The sequence below is a fragment of the Meriones unguiculatus genome, chromosome 8 (assembly GCF_030254825.1).
Source record: "Meriones unguiculatus strain TT.TT164.6M chromosome 8, Bangor_MerUng_6.1, whole genome shotgun sequence".
Classification (NCBI taxonomy): domain Eukaryota; kingdom Metazoa; phylum Chordata; class Mammalia; order Rodentia; family Muridae; genus Meriones; species Meriones unguiculatus.
Genome location: NC_083356.1, coordinates 63685632 through 63703795, shown reverse-complemented (window position 1 = coordinate 63703795; position 18164 = coordinate 63685632). Strand labels below are relative to the sequence as shown.

General features: G+C 42.5%; 1 protein-coding gene across 2 annotated transcripts in view; it reads left to right on the top strand.

The window, feature by feature from the left end:
* The window catches only part of Grhl2 (grainyhead like transcription factor 2), a 123104-nt gene that overhangs the window by 28569 nt on the left and 76371 nt on the right, over positions 1-18164 (top strand). For both annotated transcript variants that reach the window (XM_060389586.1, XM_060389585.1), the window contains exons 2-4: positions 5795-5990; positions 10656-10723; positions 15114-15507. In XM_060389586.1, coding sequence (XP_060245569.1) covers positions 5795-5990; positions 10656-10723; positions 15114-15507 — 658 coding nt within the window. The remainder of the gene's footprint in view (positions 1-5794; positions 5991-10655; positions 10724-15113; positions 15508-18164) is intronic.

The following is an 18164-nucleotide window of genomic DNA, read 5'->3' as shown; positions in this document are numbered from 1 at the left end:
GAGGGAGGGAGGCTGAGGGCAAGACACATCCTTCAGGTGGATTTCATCTCCTGCAATGATTCTGGCTCAGGCTGGCATCTCCTTGGTTCCTCGTGGATCAGGGACTCAGCTGAGAGCAGTTTTCTTTCATGAACTGTTGATCTGATTTACTCTCAAACTAATCCTTGTGTAGTGTGGGAGGGGACTCCGTGAGGGTGTGAATGTTTCATGTAAACGCTGAAGAGGCTGAATGGGAGATGGTGAAAGAACTTAAGAGTCAGGCAGCTGTGGTCTGCACCCATGTACTAGCAATGTATGAGGAGTGGGCAGACTCTGCAGACAGTCTACAGCTAAAATTAGTGTGATTTCCTAACGAAATGGATATAAGAAGCTAAGAAATCAGGGATTCTAAGTGTTGTTAAAACAGGAAGAATTGAGTTGCTAACAATAGAGATAAGGAAGGCTGAGGCCTGGCTGGGACTTGAAGGGTGTAGTATTGGCTAGAGATAAGATTTTTGGCTTTCCCACCTTGTCTTGCTCTTTTCTAATGTTCCTTGCACCTAGTTAGAAGCCAAAGCTTTCTGCTTAGTCTCTGCTAGGAGCACCACACGCATTTTTCTCATTTAACCTAACAGCTCTCCACAAATGGGGAAGCTGAGATATAGACAGGTAACAACAGCTAGCTAGTGCTCGGTCCAGGATCTGAATTTACCTCTATCTTCTGCATCATTTTTTTGTAAACAGATAACAAACATGTTTTAAAAGGTCTATATTAAGTGTCTTGAGTATTAGTGCCTGAGGCTGCCTGGACTTCTAGGAGAGTTTACCAGAGAAGATACGAGTATGCAGGGGAGTGCGCTTGGGAGTAGGGTGGAAGGAAACCAAGGCAAAGCCAGTGAGGACCTTCTGGATCCTTAGAGTGATGCTGCGGAGGCTTGGGAACCCAAGGTAGGTCAGGAAAAGAGGACCACACGTGGAAGCTGCTGTACAGTTTTGATCAGTGGAATGCCACTTTATTGGTGTCCTTGGTGGGTCCTCTTGGTGTTCCTGGCAGTTTTTATGTAATGAAAATTTAAAGGTAGATAGGTTATGTAGTAATAATACAAATGCTTTGGGAGCTCTTGGCAAGGGGAAACTTCTGAAGTCTATTCAGAAAGAGGGAGGGAGGAAGAGAGGTGGAGGAGGGGCAGAGAACCTGTGCTAAGGCCTGGAAACAAGAAAGGGCATCTTCAAGGAAGAATGGGTATCTTCAAGGAAGAATGGGTATCTTCAAGGAAGAATGGGCATCTTCAAGGAAGAAAGGGCATCTTCAAGGAAGAATGGGCATCTTCAAGGAAGAAAGGGCATCTTCAAGGAAGAAAGGGCATCTTCAAGGAAGAAAGGGCATCTTCAAGGGAGAATGGGTATCTTCAAGGAAGAATGGGCATCTTCAAGGAAGAATGGGCATCTTCAAGGAAGAAAGGGCATCTTCAAGGAAGAAAGGGCATCTTCAAGGGAGAATGGGTATCTTCAAGGAAGAATGGGCATCTTCAAGGAAGAATGGGCATCTTCAAGGTATGGCAGAGAACACGGTTTAATTCTCCTCATTAAGTAAGTAGAAAAGTAGAAGGCACAGATTTTTAATAAGTAAACTGGGACTAGATAATGATACTGGAGAAAAAATATTAGAGGGAGGGGTTTGGATCTGATCTAGGCACTGCTCATTCTAGAAAATGGTGTTGCATGAATACTATTTCACCAGATTTCCAAGCTGTCATGGATATGGTGACTGATTTAACATGACGGACACACATTTTTAGAGTTTGAAGATGTCATGGGCTAAGTTTCCTGTGTTTCCTAACCAAGTCTTTGTGCATGCTCCCCTTACCTCTCTAAGGCAGTGGAGGGCTGTCCCTGGCAGGGGACCAGAGGTCCCTGGTAGCTAGCCGGCTAAGGTATGCTTGGCCACTGCTCCTTTCACTACCGCAGCTGATGACTCGCTTCTCAGCCTTGCTGCCTACCCTGTGTTCACGGAACCAAGTAGTAAGGCCAGAGAACACAGAAGGTGGTGTGAGTGGCCTGAACTTTGCTGTCAGTGTTCTGGTGCTCATCTACATTTTTTTTCCCCAAAGAGGGAACCAGAGATCAAGTTCACATTTGCTTAGAGTTTTGTGTGCAAGGCCACCCAGTTTGTGATGCCTTTACAAAAGACGCCGAAGAATTGCCTGAAACAGGCCAGGCATGGTGGCACGTACCTTTAGTGCCAGCACTGAGGAAGGCAGAGGCAGGCAGATCTCTTGGGTTCAAGGCTAGCCTGGTCTGTAGATCAGATTGCATTCCAGGTCAGCTTGGGTTACTCAGAGAGAGCCTGTTTTTCCCGGTGAATGGTGATAAAACTTGCCTTTAAAAAGCATTTCTAGTTGGTAAATGCTCTTCTATGCACTTTCATTTCTATTCTACAGTGTTCTGTGTCAGCGAGACTATAATCTTTGAAGAATAAAACAGGCATTGCATAGTTAAAAGAGAGAGCATAAAAAGCCCTTGCACTCCTTGCACTATCTATGAGAAAAAAAGTGAAGAGAAATTGTGATTCTCAAGATTTTTTTTTCCGTATTTGTCATGCAAGGATTTACCTAAAGGAGACACTAGTTAAACTCCTAAAGTCACCAGTGGACTGTGCCAGGGAGAGAGAAAGGCAGCAGGAAGAAACTGGATACTAAGAGAGAGAATCAAGAGAAATCTCTGCACTAAATCAGGCCACCACTTCCTGCTAAAAGTTTGAACTGAGCCAATGCCCTCCTCTGCACAGTGGATTAGCTTTTCTCAAGTGTGACCGAGAAAACCATCTTCATTCCTTTCAGTATGGCTTTCTAGATTCAACGGTTTAACTTTGGAGTTAAATCTTACCATGACACAAAAGCAGTACACAGCTGAAACCATGCTGTAGATTTTGAGTTTTTGAACCTGTTTCTAAGTCTTGGCGTAACCACTCTGCAAGACTCCTTACTGCTGCTGCACTGAGTGTTTCAGGAAAGCATGCGTGTCGCGGACTCTCCCAAGAATGACCGTACTTTGTCTTCTGTTTCACTTTTGCAGTGAAATGTAGACAAGGGTGGCCCAAATAAACAACTGTGGGAAGGCACTGTCACAGCCTGGGACCCCAGTTCTCCCTCAGGCCTCATTTCTGCTGCTCAGACACTTTCAGCCTGCATGTGTAGCTTACCCTCTGTCATCAGTCATTTTCTATGAACTGGAAATGCTATGTTCTTTTTAGGAAAAGATAGGTTCCCCCCACCCAGTCGACATCCCCAAATGAACATAAACATACTTTCTCTAAATAAAAAATTCCATTTTGAATGATGATATATATTCTTTAAAAAATATTTCCCACCTCTCCCTCTCATCAAGGATCAGCATGCGTCTCCGTCTCCTCGTCTTTTAGGAGTGACTTTCCTTCTCACTTTCCTGGCCCCTGCAGAATGCTTGCCACCTTGCTAGGCACTGTGGGTGACAGTGTCAGCCCTGTTCATCCCTCCATGCTCAGTAGCACGAGTGCCACCTATTGGGCTCTCAACAAATGCTTATGGCCTAGAACTAGACGAACAATTCTTGTTTTTCTTTAGTGAGAATATTGGCTTTTACTGTTGATAAACTATAATCAACTTTAACAAAGCCCGAAAGGCACAGAAATGTGATAGGAACACTAAGGAGGTGGCAGTGCCCGCTATTTTCAGAGCACTGCATCTTCTCCAGGACCCAGTTATTGATTGAGCATATTAATGAGGCTCTGACACTCATTTTTGGCCCTTTTTTCCATATTCATTGAAAGGGAACCAAAGCAGAACAAGGATATAAGCCTCCAGAGCCAATGACACTAGTTAACACACCACCCAATTACTATTTGTCTCACTCCAAGGAAACTCAGAAATACTTTGTGTCCATGTTATTTACAATGGAATCAATATTCTTTCTTTCTTCCTAATCTGTTCTATGAAACCACTGTCACAGAGCTTAAATCAGAGGCCAGAGACTGTAGAACCCGATAAATGTTCTTCCCATTACTCCATCCCCATCTCAAACATACCCTAGCAGTGCGAATGTCACTTTTGGTCTCCCCAATATACAGCACCATGCCAGCACACCAAGGGCCTTTAATACACTGTTCTTTGAGTGTTCACCATCTTCTATCACCAAAGGGAGCCAAGGGACTACCAACCCTTTTAGAACATTGTGACCATCAGAAGGTGTTGGCAGCTGGATTTCCATTGATTGTTGTTATTTTGTCACCAGCATTGCTGCATATTTATGTCATGTGACTGTCCCAAGTAAGTGTTACTTGAATACAGTGTATCATTGTTCCACTTTGGTTCCCTTTCAGTGAGTGAGAAAAAAGGGCCAAGAAATGAGTGTCAGAGTTTCTCCAGACTTGGCAGCTCAGTGCCAGCCATGCATGGGGAGCTGCAAAGGACTATGTTCTGTAGGTACCTGAGTCATTGTTGTCTCATTGACCTTAGACCTTGCCTTGTGGGTTGCTGCTTTGTACAAGGTTTGCCTTGGTAGAATTGATTCATGCCAACTATGCCATCAGTCTCCTCATTGGGCTTAGTAACATAACACTTCCATATCATCTAAATACAGTAGAGTCCTGCAGTGATGGGGGTTCATCACTTTAGAGTCCATGTTCTCACTGTACCTCCACAGCTCTACTACACAGCGTTATCTGTATATAATGTGTTGTGTTTGCCAAGTGTCTTATGGTGCTATGCTAATTAGGAGATTTATATTGTCTATAATTTGCCAGGGATTTCAAGCAAGATGAAAACAAAACAATTTGAATCATTAACCTGTTGACTATACATAATTAATGTTTTAAATTAGAATTTAAAGGAAAATTATTCTCTCACAGGGTTCTATTCTAGTGCTCATTAATGAAGAATAATTAAATTACTGGGAATGATTAGGTTCAGAAAGCCAAGTTTGAAAGAAACCAGCATAAAATAAATAGGTGTACTGTACTGGCTGGCATTGTGTGTAAACTTGACACAAGCTAGATCGTCTGAGAGGAGAGAGCCTCAGGTGAGAAAAGGCCTGCAGGAGACCCAGCTGTAAGGAATCACTTCAAGTAGTGATCAGTCGGGGAGGCCCCAGCCCGTGATACGTGCTGCCAGCCCTGGGCTGGTGGCCCTGGTTCCTGCAAGCAGGCTGCAAGCAGGGAAACAAGCCAGTTGGCAGCACCCTCCATGGCCTCTGCATCAGCTCCTGCCCCAGGTTCCTGCCCTGCCTGAGTTCCTGTCCTAAGTTCCTTCAGTGATGAACAGCACTGTGGAAGTGTAAGCTTAATAAACCCTTTTCTGTTCAACCTGCTTTTTGGTCACAGTGTTTTACTAGCAAAAAAAAAACAAAAAAAAAATCCTAACTAAGAAACGATCTACCCTTAAAAAATGTTTGTTTGTTATGTGTGTTTGAGTGAGGTTCTGTGCACCACATGAGTTGAGTGCCTGGGGAGGCTACAGAGTGTCTGATTCCCTGGAGCTGAAGCTACAGGTGGTTGTGAGCTGCCTGATGTGGATGCTGGGAACACAACCTGGGTCTTCTGGAAGTGCAGTAAGCGCTCTTAACTACTGAGTTTTTTCCTCAAACCAAACTACCTTTTAAAGGTGAAGATGTAAGTGGAGGCTTTCTTTCTAAGTGCAGTGTGGTGATCATTTCAGCTTTAACCTGCCTCACTCTCGGGAACTACAAATCAGTGCAACCACATGACCTGTATGGCATCAGAGAAACTGGAAAGTTCCCTGATAATGAGCCTTATATTTCCCTGTTTTGTTTTTTTTTACAGTAATAAAAGACTAGTGGCCTTAGTGCCCATGCCCGGTGACCCTCCCTTCAATAACCGAAGAGCCTATACGAGTGAGGATGAAGCCTGGAAGTCCTACCTGGAGAACCCGCTGACCGCGGCCACCAAAGCCATGATGAGCATCAATGGGGATGAGGACAGCGCTGCTGCCCTGGGCCTTCTCTATGACTACTACAAGGTGGGCCCCTGACCAGCCTCCCTCTCCCTGCCTCCAGGGCCTCATTTTACCCACGGTGAGGTAGAATAGATTCTTTGTACTAGGCCAGTGGACTTGGGTGGAATTCTGCTTCTTTTTGTCCCCCGGCCCCCAGGAAACCCAACTTCATGACCACGTGAAAGTTTTAATTAGGAGATACTCTCTTGGTTTTTCGAGACAGGGTGCCTCTATGTGGCCCTGGCTGGCCTTGAACTTGCAGAGATCTACTTGGCTTTACCTCTCAAGTGCTGGGATTAAAGTTGTGTGTCACTACCCCCTCCCCGCCCCCATGGACATACTTCTTTCTTCAAAAGAAAATCTCTCTATATATCTATATATATCTTAAAGTAACTTATTATCCTGAGGTATTGTTGTCTTGGAGGCTTACTGCCTTACCTGCTAACCTAGGCCTAGTCCTGGAAGCGTCTAACCTCCACACAATTTAATCTAGTCCTAGAATGCTTTCAGCCTCTGAGATTAGCTGCTGAATAAATAAGCTCACTCTTTCTTTTGTTCTTTCTGAACTCTGGCTGGCTGGTTCAGCTTAGCTGTTCTGGCTCAAACTCCTCTCCAAGCTGACGGATTCAATATGGCTTGTCTTAGTTTCTCAGTTCAGTTGCTCTGCTTGACCTCAAAATAACTCTAGCAGTCTCTTCTAATCTTCTGTCTCCTCATTGTCTTGCTCATTCAGTCTTTACCTGTGTCTAGCTTGTTTTCTCTCCAACCTGTCTCTGAAAAACTCTCCCACAAAACTGCCTCTGAATTCCTTGAACTGAACGGCCGTGGACTCAGCTCCCCTGCTCTGCCTCTCAACTCACTGACTGACCCAGACTCCTTAACAGAACTGACTAGAACTCAAGAGATCTGCATGCCTCTACCATGCCTGGACCTAAGCTTTTCTTTACCTGAAACTTGTCCTATACCAGGCTGCCCTTGAACTCAGAGATCTGCTGCCTCTGTCTCCCGGGATTAAAGCCTTGTCTGTATTTCATTCGGATCACACAGACATAGAAGGTCTTTGGATGGGATCTCTTTTGCTAGAGCAGCCATATTTTGAATTAAAATTCCTCCCCCCCTCCCTTGTGTTGTCTGTGTGTGTATGTGTGTGTCTGTGTGTGTGTGTCTATCTCTCTGTCTGAAGAAGCCAGAAAAGGGCTTCAGATCCCCATGAGCTGGAATATTACTTATTTCCCTTCTGTCATTTTGCTTTGTGGTTAGGAACTTTACTTTTGGGGGTGGTTCCATGATCAGTTGTTATTAGTTTCTAGATTTTTTTAGTTTAATAAGAATCATCCAGGTACCTATATGTCTCTACTTTCTGGAGATCATCCCAGTGAGGGCATTAGTGAGGGGTGTTCAGCAATTCTAGCCCTGACCATCTCCTTTTGTTTCCATTTTGAAAAAGTCTTTAAAACTGAATGTAACATTAAGGGAAATACTGTCACACAGTAGTTTCAAAGTAAGAATATCTCAGGAAATTAAACAAGCAATAGTGGGTTTTAAGTATAAAGAATTATGTGTGACAATGCCCTCTGGGAACTGGTGAGGTGTAGAGTCAGCAAGTGTTATTTAGCAAATAAAGAGCTCCATGGCTGCTGTGATTACCGATAACTTTAGCCACTGCTGGCAGTTGCAGGATGCTGGGAATGCTTTCTTGCCAGTTGGGCATCCTAAACTAAGGCCTGACAGCCACCTCCCAGTCTCCTTCCATTGTGGGAAATCAGCTTTGGACAAAACCATTAAGAACAATTTGACCTTGGATCTCTGCTTCCTATTGTAGAGAGCAAGGTATGAGGGACTAGGGCCGTTATCAGTTCAAATAAGTACATTATTTATTGTTAGAAACTGCAGGCTACTTCACTGGTACATTTGCTGGTCTAGGATGTCTTTCTCCTCCTTAGCTGTTGGCTGACTGACAGCCTGTTCTTAGAGGTGGGCACACCTTTCGTCCAACACTGAGAGGCAGAGGTAGGCAGATCTCTAAGTCCCAGGCCAGGCTGCTCTATAGGTCAAATTCCCAGATAGCCAGGGCTATACAGAAAAACCCTTTCTTGGTGGGAAAAGAAGAAAAGAAAAACACAAGAACAGCTCTGAAATCTGAAATGCATGTCGAAGTTTGTAGAGAATGGTATAAGGGTAGAGATTGCTGCATTTACCAATCTAGCTCATTCCTGGCACGGTATGTGTCTTCTTGTTTGCTTGTTTTAGTCTGATGCTCAGAAAAGGAAAAGCAGTTTTCCTTTATAACAGAAAAATAGTAAAAATTTAACAGTTTTATCAATTAAAATCTGTTGATATATAATTAAAATGTTCCTGTTTTAAGTATAAAGGTTATGACAATTTCTTTTCTGACTTTTATGATCAATATGATAATCAATAGTTTTAAAAGGCTTTAAAGAAATATGTTGATATATTTAGAAGAAATACATTGTTTTTATTCTTTTTTTCTTTAGTAAATGTATTTAGTATGTGTTTGAGAGACAGAGAAAGAGAGAGAGAGAGAACTTTTGTTTGTGCTGCTTTGCTGCAGACACCAGGCTAGCTAGTCCTTGGGCTTCTGTCAGCTTACCTGTATCCACTTCCAAATTCAGGGTAAGAATCCTAAATCACAGATGTGTGCCACTCCATCCAGACTTTCATATGGGTTCTGGGATCCAGCTCCAGGTCATCAGGCCTGTGCTACATTCTCTACACTCTATACCGTGTCCCTCACCTCCTTGATTTTATTTTTTAAAACAGATTTTGTTCTTGCTGTGAAATGGGCACAATTTCAAATACTTGTATTTGTTGTTATATTGGATTTGTATTAGTAAAAAAGAGAAGCATACCTTGAGACATAAGTAATTAGTAGTTAATTTACAAGGGAACATATTTGGTTTACCACAGAGTAACTGAATATGGGTAGTTGAATGTTGGAAAATGTGATACTAAGTATATACATTTGCAAACATCATGATTCAGGCTCAAATCTGTCTGTAAATATTTTGGGATGCAAGGTACAGAATTAACACAAAACTGATACCCAAATATACTTTGTCCCTTTTGTCTGTCTCTCCTAAGAACTTGTGACTAACTCCTAAGTTATATGGTTCCTTATATTTCATGAAAGATTTGTATCTTTTTGTCTGAAACCTTTTAGTGCCTAAGGAAAGAGCTAGTCTTTTTGTTGTTTTTGAGGCAGGATCCCTCTGTATACCTCTTACTGTCCTAGAACTCGATGTGTAGACCAGGCTGGCTTCAACATTCACAGAAATCCTTCTACCTCTGTCTCCCAGGTGCTAGGATGGGTGATCCCCACCATGGCCGGCTAGATCTAGTCTCTTTTGTTTGAACAGTGGGTTTGAATGATGGCGCTGAGTCCTTGTTAGTTCCCTGCAGAGTCACCTCTTTCTGTTTTGGAATTCAGAAAGAGGTGACTGTCCTGTGAGGGACTGATGCTTTTCTCAAGGAGATCAGTTGATGAAATAGAATCATTCTTCTTTTAAACTCTAAGCTTTAGAAATTATTCTGACATTTGCTGTCATGTTATCGTAGTAAATGTGAAACGGTTCTTGTTTGTGAGACACAAACAAGCAGGTCCGTAGGAGCTGGCAGAGCTGGCTTTTCCCACATTTCAGCTGCTTGAGCATGGGTGATCAAACTATAGGTTTCCAACTTGGCCCCACTTTGGTCACTTCCCTACTTCAGCCATCTCAGCTTTTGTATTTGGTTGATTGGAACTTATAGGAATTTCTTGAGGAGTACATTAGAAGGATATTTCCCAAAAATGTGTGTTTGTCTCAACAGTGAGACTAGTTGTTCAGAAGAAACTCTTCAAAGTTAGCCAGAAACAAGCAAACAAACAAGTCCAAAAGCAAATGCAAAAATATCTACCTACCCAACCAAATCCAATTTTGTCTGGAGATAGTGGAATCTCCCTTTTCTCATTAGTGCTTTTCAATAATGTGTCAGGTGACATGTTGGCATCACAGTTAGGAATGTGATACATCAGAAAGACTGGAGGCAAGCTTCCTAGGGAGTGGCATGGTTAGGGAGCATTCCTGTTAGAGTCTTATATCACACTAGCTGAACTGTAAGGACCTTGCCTGCCCATGTCTTCCCCAACCCCTGGTCATCCTGGTGTCCAGCTCCAGCAAGAAAACTTACTCCATGCTCCTTAATGGGTTGTGCTCTTTCATACCCATCTTTACTCCACACACATGGCTCTTCCCCTCACCCGTGCCTAAGGCTGGGAGCACATAGGAGAGTCCTAGGTCAGCTGAATTACAGTTATCATGAGCCTACACTGGTCACCTCTTTGTGGTTTCCTCTGGCCTCTCACTCTTTTTTTTTTTTTTAGGATTTATTTATTATGTATACAATGTTCTGCCTGCATGTACACCTGCAGGCCAGAAGAGGGTACCAGATCTCATTATAGATGGTTGTGAGCCACCATGTGATTGCTGGGACTTGAACTCAGGACCTCTGGAAGAGCAGCCAGTGCTCTTAACTTCTGAGCCATCTCTCCAGCCTATCTGGCTACTCAGTCTTAACCATTTTCTGACCATAACCTCTTATCTTCAAAAAGGAAGTGTTCTTTGCCTGTGTTGGTGTCTGCCTATGCACACACTCAGCAAGTCTGGCTGATGGTTGACCTCTAATTTCCAGGTTCCTCGAGACAAGAGACTTCTGTCTGTGAGCAAAGCAAGTGACAACCAAGAAGACCCGGATAAAAGGTATGATGCAGCAAATGTTTGTCCCTTAGGAATAACTTCTTTTCTATTTTTTTTTTTTTTTTTTGTAAAAAGAAAACCAGGCACAATGGCACATGCCTTTGATCCCAGCACTTGGGAAGCAGAGACAGGTGTCTGAGTTTGAGGCTAGCCTGATCTACACTTTGAATTCCAAGATGGCCAGGGCTACATAGAGAGACCTTGTGTCAGGAAACTACCTACCCCCTACATGTAAAGAAGAGTGGCTCAGTGGTTTAGAGCACTGGCTGCTTTTGTGTAGGTCCTGGGTTTGATTCCTAGCATCCTCATGGTGGTTCACAATCTTCCTAACTCCAGTTTTAGGGGAATTGTCACCCTTTTCCAATCTCCATGGCTACCAGATATGCAAATGGTGCATGTAGATGCCTGCAGGCAAAACACTCATATGCATGAAAATTAAATTAAAAATATAACTTGAGCTAGAAATTAGCTTTTCAGAAGAGGTAGGGCCAAAAAACCCTGCTTCTTCTGTCTTTTGGGAGGCTGGACCAAAGCTTGATCTCTTGCTAGAAAGACCAAATGGCATATTTTTGCCTGTACATCCAGAGGGTCACCAGCAAACTCTCAGATGAAGAGCCGATGAGGTGATTGCCAGTAAGAGCCTGCTATTGAATGCAGTTTTCTGCCCAATCTCACACTCTTTCCTGCAGTCTTGCCCTTAAGGGAATGAGAGACTCTTCAAAGATTCTCCTTGGTGAGAAAAAGTGGTTAATGAGCTCAGGGAGGCAGCTAGTGCAGACTGTGGGCACTGCCAGAACCATCAAGATGTTAGGAAATCATATGTCATCTTGCTTTTGTGCCTGGTGGAGCCAAGAAGCTGGGTGGCAAGAAGACATAGATGAACTGAGACTAAAAGGGAGGGGTGGTGACGGCTTTATTTCTGGACACGCAGTTTGTCACCTTCCATTTGTGACCGAGGTGGTTGCCCTGTCCTGTTTCATCAGGATCTCATACTTACTGTGGTGGTCAGGAATGACTGAAGTGTCCCTTGTCTTCAGGATAGGATCATGTAACAAGAAAGAGGGGACCAGAGGAACTGAAATGTTTTGTTCAACTATTGCCCCACAGTCTCTGCCCCTGCAGTGGGATGGAGAGGGATTCCTAATGAAGATTTGTGCTTTATTCTATTTACCCATCTGGGAAAGTTGTTCTGAAATTCTGTGGCATGAAGTCTTAACATTAAATCTACTCTAGAAGTGTAGTTCACCAGATGGTGACACCTGAGTCTGTGGTTTTTCTACACTTAACAATTTGACTAGCTTTATAAGCTCTGTAGTTTTCTTATTTATTTGATAATAAGATTTTGACTTGTGTTCTTTGCCTAAAATTCATTTTTGTAATAAGTAGAGAGTAAGGAAATTGGCCCTGAAATAGACTAAAGAGAAGTTTGGATATCTTGGCAAAGCCTGTAGTGCTGTTTGTAAAGCGTCCCCGCAGACAGAGGGTGATTGTCGTGTTTAGCAATCTGTATAGGAGAACCTTTTTACAGCCAGCCTACAGGGCCTTATCCACAGATATTGGTGGTCCTGGATGTAATGGGGTAGGGAAGTACTGAATTACAACTAAAGAGATGAAGGGATGCCCAAGGGCTTTTATCACGTTGGGCTTGTTTGGATCCACTAAGGTGGTCTTGTTATGGCAACACAGTTTTTTCCTGTTTGTTTTTTAACACTGATTTTTATAATGGACTTCTTTTTTGAGGGAGCATCTATTAACATTCCATGAAGTACTCAGAACAGTGGGCTTTATGAGTGCTGATGCAAATGGGTGGTCTAAATTTGGGCACCATTTGTCTCATTAGATTCACATTAAACATAACGTCTAAAGCTTCACTGTGTCTTCTATGTGATCTACTCTGTTATTTGACCATGAGAGTAGTTTTTGCTTAAAGCTATGATGTTTGTAGATGTATAGATTTTATTCCTCAGGGAGTTAACGTTTAGAGTCACTGCTGCAGATCTGTGATAGCCTCAGACGGTTAGCTGTCTTCCTGTTGATTTGCTTAAGTAGAGTCGTTCTTTCTGAAGCTTCATTTTGAAGTTCTGTCTGAAAATCAAAGCTGAAATCACCAACTCTCGCTTGGTAGGTAAGTGCAGAGATAATTGGATTTCTCTCTTCAGAATGGAACTTAGAGAGCTTCATTCTTTAGAAAATCAATTTTATTCAAACATTTATTTCTCGCAACAGAATATGCCAGTTGACCCCAAATAGCACTAGTTACTAGATGAAGTAACTCAAATTCACAATGAACAAAGACAAGGATCAATAAAAATCATACTTTTTCTTCTCTGTTCTAATGAGAACCATTCACAAATGCTCTTCCACAAGCTTACCTGATCCAGGGCCTTTGTGAGTAAGTAATCACACATTTCTCTTTACTCCTTTGATTTCACCCAGATTCTTTAATATAAATGAAACGATTTCATTATATCCTGCAAAAACTTAACTTTCTAAACTGTTTTCTTCCAGAGGTGGCCAATGAGCTCATTGTATTTAGGCCCACTTAAATATTTCCTTAAACCCTAAATAAGTAAATGCTAAAATATCTGTGAACAGTTATTTCTCAGTTGATGATAATTTCTTATTTTGTTTCATAGACTAGTGAAAAATATCCTTCCCACCAGTCCTTCAAATTACTATGTCTATCTGCCCTCTCTCTGATTGAGACAAAGTCTTACTCAGTACCCCAGGTTAGCCTGGAACTCAGTAAGTAACCCAGGCTGGCCACACACTTGAGTAATCTTCCTAGAGGCTCCCAGTTGTTGGGCCTGCAAGCATGAGCTGCCTTTTGGAACTTCCGTCCATGTACAGAAGTACAGACCAGCCCCTTCCTGGGTAGCAGTGCAGCAGTGGTAGGTTTTTGCCATTTTTCCTTGAGCTCTACCATGTTTACCTTAATCACCTTAAAAATCCCACCATCGCCTGGCATGGTGGCACACACCTGTAGTCCCAGCACTTAGGAGGCAGAGGCAGGCTGGTTTCTTAGTTTGAAGCCAACGTGGTTTACAAAGCAAGATTAGGACTGCCAGAGCTAAAAAAATGGAAAAAAGAAATCCCACTGTCAAATCATTTCACCTTTACTTCTCCCTTGCATCTCTAAAAACTGAGGACATTTTATTACATAAACTTAAGATCTCATCAAGAACTAAATTAACAATATAAAATGTTGCCAAATTCAGACCGCCTGGAAAGTCTCAACACCTTGTACTCACCACTTTGCTTTATTCAAGTTAAGATCCAAATAATGTCATATCTGCCCATCATGATTGATGTTCAGATTGTATTCATTTAGCTAAGACAGGGTTTTAAGCTGTCTAGCAACTCTAGGACAGCCAAAGCTGTACAGAGAAATTTTGACTCAAAAAACCAAAAACCAAACCAAACAAAAGCAAAACAAAAAGAGACAGTGTTTCACTGTGTAATCCTGGCTGGCTTTGAACTTGAGGATCCCCACCCCCCCCCGCCCCCCCCCCCCCCGCCCCCGCGCGCATGCGCCTAGTTCCTGAGTGCTGGATTACTGTATGAGCCATCACATAAGGCTGGTTTTAAAAGTCTCTTTTAATCTAGACTGGTCCTTCCATTCTTCCTCATTTTTTGTACTTCTGTCTTGTTGATAAATTACCCTGGTCCTTGGAGCCTGGTGTATCTTACTGGCTGGTTTTGATATTCAGTATCCCAGTGTTTCTACTTCCTGAGAGCTAAAAGATAGATGTCAAGACATGATAAGATTTAGGGCCATCTTTTTTTTTTTTAAAGTGGGGTAGAGTTTTTGGGTTTTGGTTTTTTGAGAAAGGCTTTCTCTGTGCAGCCTTGGCTGTCCTGGATTCATTTTTGTAGACTAGGCTGGCCTCAAACTCACAGAGATTGGCCTGCCTCTGCTTCCTGAGTGCTGGGATTACAGGTGTGCGCCTGGTGGGGTCGGGGTTGGGCGGGCTGGGAGTTGTTTTACATAGAGGGTTGAGACTTTATGACCCCCAGGAGCACACATACTTAGCACACTGTCCTATAATGACACAAAGATGCACAATGGCCTGTTGTGAAGTTCCCATCATCCCTTCCACTCAGGATGTAGCAAGACAGCTGCCTGCATTGTTTGCTTTTTAAATAATTTATTTACTTTTATGTACATTGATACTGTGCCTGTATGTGTGACTGTGTCAGATTTCCTGGAACTAGAGTTACAGAACGTTGTGAACGGCCTTGTGGGCGCTGGGAATTGAACCCAGGCCCCTGGAAGAGCAGCCAGTGCTCTTAACCGCCGACCCATCTCTCCAGCCCCTGCATTGTTGGTTTCTATTAGTTTTTTAACTGGAGATTATTCTTAGTCTATCATGTCATGGGTTTGAACACACAGAAACTGTCTCGGCACCAGTGAAGTCCAGAGCCACTTGAGCGGAGGAGAGAACCGAGTGCAGGTCCTGAAGACTGTCCCAGTGAACCTCTGCCTGAGCCAAGAGCACGTGGAGAGTTCCAAGCGCGAGCAGTACAGCGTGTCCATCACGGAGAGTCCGGCCGTCATCCCTGTGTCAGGCATCACTGTGGTGAAAGCCGAGGATTTCACCCCGGTGTTCATGGCTCCCCCCGTGCACTACCCCCGCGCAGACGGCGAGGAGCAGCGGGTTGTCATATTCGAACAGACTCAGTATGACCTGCCCTCGATAGCCAGCCACAGCTCCTATCTCAAGGACGACCAGCGCAGTACGCCTGACAGCACTTACAGCGAGAGTTTCAAGGATGGGGCCTCAGAGGTGAGTCCCCTCCGCACCAACCCTAGAATGCCCAGCTGATCTCCATTTTCCATCCAAGCGATCAAATGAAATTGAGGGTTTATCTACTTTTATTTTTTAAAACTTAAAAAAAAAAATACTTGTTATTATTTCTTGTGTACTGATGTTTTGCCTGCATGTGTGAGGGCGTCGGATTCTCTGGGAACTGGAGTTACAGACGATTGTGAGCTGCCATGTGGGTGCTGGGAATTGAACCCTGGTCCTCTGGAAGAGCAGCCACTGCTCTTAAATTCTGAGCCGTCTCTCCAGCCAACCTCTTATTTTTAACGTGCTTGTTGGTAATTTGGTATTTTTAAACAGGCGGAGGACTGTTTCTGCATTGTCTCGTGGGTGACATTTTGTTTTGGTTTAAGTCATAAATATTTATGAGGGGTTAAGAGAAGCGTATGCAGAACTTCTGGCTTTGGGAATTTATTACCGTTATCTCTTTTGAACTTTCCAAATGGTAGACACTAAAAATGTTGTATGTCCATTCTTTTTTTTTTTAAATAACGTAGCTCTTTGCGGCTTTTGTCAGACTGAATACCCCAGAAGTTGGTTGCATTGTCAATTATCCAGTGGGCTTTTATTTGTGTGTACTTTGTCAAGGATAGAGAGATCATATTCCTCTCAGGCCCACAAGCATCACAGAACACATCAATTTGTTTTAGATTCGCAAGTTCTAAGTACATAAACTTAGAATTTTGATAGTTTTTACCATCTGGGCACTCACAGTCAGAGCCACATGTAGAAAGTATTTACCCTAAAAAACCTCTTTGGCCTTGAAGGATTCTTTCTCTTGGCTCTTGCCAGTCACAAATCTTCCTCTGTCACTGTAGTGTTACCTCTTTTAAAATTTCATGTTAAGTTGAATATAATAAGCAATATACTCTTTTACATTGTCTTCTTTCATTTTTTTGTTTTTACTTATGGGTAACCATTTGTGTTTTTAATTTGAAGTTCAGCATTCTAAGGTAAATGTGTATCACAACTTGTTTACTGATCCATTAGCTGATGCCTGTTTGATTGCTTTCGGTTTATGCTTAATGCTTTCTGAATAGGCAGGTGTATGTTTTAATTTCTTGTGGGTATCTAGGGCTAGAGTTAACTGCTGGACTAAAAGATTTGTGTGCTTTATCAGGTACATACATATGCCACTTATGAGTTATTTTCATTCCTATGAGTGATGTAAGAATATTCCTGTTTTCCACACTCTTGCCAATGCTTGTATGTAATGATTCTTCTGTGGTGTCCATTTTGGTTTCTGTCTGCATTTCTTTGATGTCTCATGAGTCTGAATATTGTTTCACATGATTTGCCTTTCTTTGTATCTTATGTGGAGTGTGTTCAAGTCTTTGGGCAATTTATGTTTCTTTTACTAAGTTGAAAAAAGGTCTTTAGACAATGGGAATGGATATGATAAGTCTTTATCATCTTTTTTTTCTTTTTTAAAGATTTATTTATTTATTATTTATACAGTATATAGTATTTGCCTACAAGTGTGCTTGTAAACCAGAAAGAGAGCACCAGATCACAGTATAGATGGTTGTGAGCCACCATGTGGTTGCTGGGAATTGAACTCAGGACCTTTGGAAGAACAGCAAGTACTCTTAACCTCTGAGCCATCTCTCTAGCCCAGTCTTTATCATCTTTATGCTTTTAATTCCAGAGTTTCTGTCTTCTTAACTATGTCATTTAAAGAGTATCTCTATATAATCAAATCTGTTTTATCTAACCAAATTTGTCTTTTATAGTTTATGCTTTTAAATGTTAAGATGTCTTTTTCTAATCCAGTGTCTCAACAATTTTCTCATGTGTGCGTCTGCCTTAACCAATGTCAACATTTTTTTCTTGTATGTATGTGTGTGTGTCTAAACCAGTATCTCAACAATTTTCTCATGTGTATGGTTGAACCAGTGTCTCACAATTTTCTTGCATGTGTTTCTGGACAGATAGTAGTTTCCTCCTTAGTTGTAGTTTTCTGATCGACTTTAAAATTTTTTTTTTCTAAATGTATTTATTTACCTGTTTTCTTTGGAGACAGGCTCTCTATAACCCTGACTGTCCTGGAACTTGCTATGCAGCACAGACTGTCCTCCCTCTCACAGAGCTCTCCATCGGTCTCTGCCTCTCCAGTGTTAGGTTTAAAGCATGCACCAATACACCTGGCTCTAAATTTGCATTTATCTTATTGTTACTACTATTATCAGTCTTGTGGGAGGGTTGCCACTGGTGTGTAGAAGTCTGTCAGTCACAGAAGGGTGTGTGGCTGTGGACCAGGGAACTGTCACACTGTCTGGGAGATACGTTATCAGATACGTTGTGTGGTTTAGATAGAGAAGGTTGTGAAAGGCAGCTGTTGTACTGGGGGCTTATTGTGGAGTCCTTGAGTTAGCAAACTTGCTAGAAGCTGAAAGGGTTGCTCTGCTCACTCTAGTCATCTCAGAGCAATCAGTGTTTGCTTTGTAGATTGTATTTCCCATGAAGTGAACTGAGTCAAACAATCCATGGATTTATGAGCTCTATGGATCTGTGATCGATAGCCGTCTCCTTGCCAGATGGTTGTGAGTGTGAAATTGTTCACCAGGAAAAATTGATTATGCAAAACTGCAGCTATGCCGGAGAGCCATGGAGTTGTG